Raw genomic sequence first — 5,000 nt, 5'->3', positions numbered from 1 at the left:
TCGATTTTTCACCTTGGTTTTGGTTTTTCGTTTTACCTGGCTATGTTTCATGAAAATGTCGGACTATTATTTGTTATTATAAGCCTACTGCGTTTCTTCTAGCACCCTTCCCCTCGAAACAATAGCCTTCAGTCACATCCTTTAACATACAGATGCAAAGGCGCAGGTAATCGCGAATGAGGTTTTTTTTTCCCTTCATCTATGCACGAAAAAGGAGTCTGCAGTTGACTGCTTGATGAGTGTCACGTTAGAGTACAGTAAATGTGATTACTGCCTACGTTGTAATGAATTGCCAGTTTATAATTCCTCTCCAAGGCAAAGAATCATATAATTTCTGATAACTGTCCCAATTAAAATGACCTTCCAGACCAGGATGACTGCCCACGTTCATACGAACGTCAACACTAAAGTAATGGTATGCAAAGAACGATTGTTTGGTTAACCCACGCATGAAAGCCAAACTAAAACTAAACATTAGCGATGATTTAGCGACAGGTTGCAAGCAATACAAGAAGCAAGAACTGCAGACAATAGTCAGGCAGACGTGAGGCAGCTGCTCCAAGCATGGTTTTCATGGTATGATCTTATCATTCATGGAAAACGTTGGTGATGGGGCTTCCTCCGTCTAGACATGTGTCTCAGCCAGCCTTCCCGATGTATGTAAATAAAGGATCATTAAATGTTATTTCCAAACGTTGCATTGATTTAGTGTTTTTAAATGTGTAAATTCCCAGGCCAGCAGTGCCTTTAAAGTGTGACCCCCATTCATATCGCACAGGGAAAGAAGTGGGTTGAATCCCAGCAATTAGAAATGTGTTCCAGTCACACCCGTCTTAGGCTGACGGCCACACCAGGGTGAATGTGCACATGAAGGCAAGAATTTACAAGGAGAGCAACTCATCCTCTTTCCAGTCTTACCACCTAATTGCCTTTAAAGCATTTTCTGTGTACCTGTTTCCCTATTATAGTGGCCATGGAGCCCCTAGCGGAAGTGGTCTTCATGACGGATCAACTATGCATGATTTCTGAGAAGTCTGTTACTGCGCCGTAATTTATGTGATATTAATGAGCTTATCTATATTACATGATTGTTGCAGCTTTAAGATTTTAACATTACCGCGGAAGTTTCCTTGTTAATTAATTAGAGGAAAACTGCTTGCATCTGCACCGATATTGCGGGTGCCGGTTGCTGGGTAACGCGCATGCGTAGGGGAAAGAGATCAATCCGCTGCCAGGACTGAATTATAACTCGATATCTAACGTTCTCACGTTTTACCATGTTTTCACAAGCAATTATTTGCCTTTAATCGTGTTATGCTGACGACCTGTCTGTCTTTTTTCTAGAGCAATGGGCAGAGTACTTCGAGCGTAAGAACCACGGAAGATGGAGCCGGCAGCGACACCCGGCAGCCTCCCGCGGTCGGTGGGGTGCTAGCGGCGGGCCCGTCAGAGCCGCCTGGGCCGTGGTAGCGTCGACATACGGGAGCGGTCGCGCCACGCCCGGCCTTCACCACCGCCGCCGCCGCCACAGCACACGCGGAGGCCAGCGCTGTGCTGAGCATGGAGACCGCAGTGTCCAAGCTCGCTTTTTTTGTGTCTTTGTCAAGGCTGTATCTCAAGTGCTTCAGTGATAACAAACTCTGAGGAAAATAATAAATAAGGTTAATTTGATGCAGTTGTTGCATAATAAGTGAAAACTTGAGTGAAGTGCTGCAACAGGAGAGTTACACTGTTATTCGTCAAGTGAACTCGTTACTTGTATCACGTGGAGTGTGTGTAGTGTGGGCGTTACAGGGTGTTGGTGCAGTGTTACTTCAACCGTTATTCTGTGACAGTTGCCTCCTACGACTCACCGCGTGCACACTAACGTGCGACGTCTGTCACGTGCTGACCCTGTCACGCTATCATTAGTGTTTGGATCTTTGAGCAGGTGTTATTGGCGGCGAGTAGCGTCACAGCCTGTTACAAGCGTAGTTGTTATTTTGCGAGGCGTCACGTGCACGGTTCGGAGTGTCACGACCTGTCACGTGGACGTCATCAGTGTTACAGCGTTCGAGTGCCGACAGGATATAACGTTCCGTCACGTTATTGCCTCTAGTGTTACTAGATTAGTGTCACAGCTTGTGTTACGAGTGTTAAACGTGCGGCTCAGCGTCACAACCTCAGTTTGACGGCCACTATTGAGCGTGGGCGGAGAGTGGCCGCACGTGGGCGTGATGCGGCGGCACCACCGCGCCCACCAGCTGCCAAGGTCAGGTCGGGGCGAGCAGTGGGCGTGGTGAGGTCGTCTGCCATGACCTGGGTCAGGCCACCCACGGGCGTGCCCCCGTCGGGCGCTTCCACCACCACCTCGCCCCCCCTGCTGCTGCTTCTGCTGCTGCTGATCTCCTCAGTGCTCTACACCCCAGGTCAGTCACCCATTTGAGCTTACCGCGTGCATTGCTGTTGAAACGTGTCACCAAATCGTCTGCATGCCCCTCACTCACCGCCTTCTCTCCCCGGTCGCTGATCTGCCGGGTCTCGTTCAGGATGGATCTACTGCACGTCAGCTGACCTTGTGCATATCTGTCCCTTGCTACGAGTTCCTTCCATGCATATCCTTGAATGTCACCCGTCTCTGGTCATGTTTATCAGTCACAGTCTCAAGTCACCAATCTATGTTACCTTTTTAGTATCTTCTATTCTCATTTTGCGACTGTCTCCCAACAAGCAACATAGAGTATTGTATACTTCATTCAAATTACATATTTCTGTAGCGTTTCTATGTGCTCACATGTTTGCCTAATAGTTCTGCCATCTCACGCACAAATTACTGCTCTTCAATCACATTTTTTTTCTTAAAAGTTATCACACTTACACACTTGCCCACACTAACCTGTCACACTCAAGCTGTTATAGGGAAACCCTTTAATCTTCTGTTTGTCATGTACGTTACCGTGTTTTCGGCTGCAAGTTTACAGCCATTTTTATAATTATTTCAAGGCATGTTTGCTTCCATACCGCATTTTTCTGGATCAGTTATATTTATTCATATTTTTCCCTCGGCCATCTGTGCTTCTGATTGCCTATTTCGATTTTATGGCACAGCCGAGCCATTAAGCCATGGCATACTTTTTTTTCCCTTATTTTGTTATTGCTGTCACTTTACTGCCTTAAGAGTAGCCTAAAGAGTAAGTATACATGCATGTCACCAGAGTTATAAATGAGTGGAATGAACATGCCTCTCTCTCTCTCTCTCTCTCTCTCTCTCTCTCTCTCTCTCTCTCTCTCTCTCTCTCTCTCTCTCTCTCTCTCTCTCTCTCTCTCTCTCTCTCTCTCCTCCCTCTCTCCTCCTCCTCTCTCCTCCTCCCCTCTCCTCTCCTCTCCCCTTCCCTCCCTCCCTCCCTCCCTCCCTCCCTCCCTCCCTCCCTCCCTCTTCCTCCCTCCTTCCCTCTTCCTCTCTTCCTCTCTTCCTCTCTTCTTCTCTACCTCTCTTCCTCTCTTCTTCTCTTCCTCTCTCCCTAACTCCCTCCCTCCCATCAGTTTCAACGCCACCAATCTTGTCTCACGAAACGAGAGGTAACGAGGTTGGTGTTGCAAACTCTGGCCTTCCCTTGCCCTTTCCCCCCTCTGCCGTTCCCTCTCTCCTCGCTTTCCCCTCCTTCTCTCTCCCTCTCTCTTCCTCTCCTTCCCCTACCCCCTCACTCCCGTGTCTCTCTCTCCCTCCCCTTCCCCTTCCCCCTCCCCTTCCCCCTCCTCTTCTTCCCTCCATCCCCGATATTGATTGTTTGTGAGGTGGTTATTTGGTCTTGTATATAATGATAGCCAGTTGTCTGAAGGGAATAGAAGTGTGACGAATGCTCCCTTTACATGTTATTTGTAATCGCGCTCCATGATATATATTAGAGTTTTACATTGTATGGGAGATAGATGAGTTTTAGCTTTATACGGCTGGGTTTGTAGGATATCTAAATATAGCTGAGGGTTGTGACACGCATGTGTGGGTTGTTTTATATGCTCAACATTGTACAGTTTCTTGATTGGGGAGACATAGATATTAAAGGTTTATGCAAAGTCTGTATTAAGATCTACAAGGTTCGTTTAAGGCTGAGTGAAACGTAAGGATACTGTGCGAGATATAATCGGCTTTTGTAGTCAGGAAGAGATAAGCATAAATGAAAAGTGGAAAGGGTTAAGTGACGTTGCGCGTGTACGAGGCTTAAACAAGGTTGTTAAGAGCGCCGGCGAGAATTTAAGGAGTTGCGAACTGGTTGTGCTGAGGTTATTTTAAAGAATGATGATTGCGGAGTATATGAGTAGAGGATTGGTGTAATAACTAATTCTGTTCGTGTTTATTTAAAGGTTGGGGGAGGGCCAGCTTTTTACAGTATAGTTTGTCGAATGATTATGAAAAGATCTTTTATCTTTTACGTAGGCTAGTACTAAATAGAAACCATTTAAGCGAGAATTTCATGACTGCCTAACTATACCGACTGATGCCCAAGTATTTCTCCACACGGCGTGGTTAGAAGGCAGTTATTCCTATATTGTCTCGCCACACTCCAGCCGGCCCTCGCCTATGCTTACGTAACTTAAATTTGGGTGGTGGATGACGCAGAGTTTTGCGGTCCATTGAGCCTGAGGCAAAGACCCAAAACAGGTCACAATTTTACTTCTTCCTAAACTTAACCCTAATTGCAAAGCCCGGAGCGAGTCGCTAAATTTCACTATATCCCCAAGCTCAAACCTAATTGCAGATTTTACAACAAGCCGATTTTCACTCTTCCCTAAATTTGAACCGAATGACAAATTTTGAAACTGGCGTAAATATTCACTCTACCCCCTAATTTATCCCCAGTCAGAAGGTCGTAGAACAATGCATATTTTCACATTTTCCCGGACTCTATCCTAATATGAAACAGATGGCTGAATTGTCACCCTTTCCCAAACTTAACCCTAACTGCAAAACCCGAAACAGGTTGCTGATTTTCACCCTTTCCCCAAACTTAACCCTAACCACG

General features: G+C 46.4%; 1 protein-coding gene across 3 annotated transcripts in view; it reads left to right on the top strand.

The window, feature by feature from the left end:
- The first annotated feature begins 1,341 nt into the window (after window positions 1-1,341).
- Window positions 1,342-5,000, top strand: part of LOC125047499 (protein kinase C-binding protein NELL1-like) — a 118,256-nt gene continuing 114,597 nt past the window's right edge. For 2 of the 3 annotated variants that reach the window (XM_047645736.1, XM_047645735.1), the window contains exon 1: window positions 1,342-2,408. In XM_047645736.1, the coding sequence (XP_047501692.1) occupies window positions 2,294-2,408 (115 nt within the window). In that variant the 5' untranslated portion in view covers window positions 1,342-2,293. The remainder of the gene's footprint in view (window positions 2,409-5,000) is intronic. The other variant, XR_007116746.1, reaches the window with a different exon arrangement.

This window comes from Penaeus chinensis, chromosome 41 (genome assembly GCF_019202785.1).
Source record: "Penaeus chinensis breed Huanghai No. 1 chromosome 41, ASM1920278v2, whole genome shotgun sequence".
Lineage (NCBI taxonomy): Eukaryota > Metazoa > Arthropoda > Malacostraca > Decapoda > Penaeidae > Penaeus > Penaeus chinensis.
Note: the sequence above shows the minus strand (reverse complement) of the source record. Positions and strands in the feature narration are given on the sequence as shown.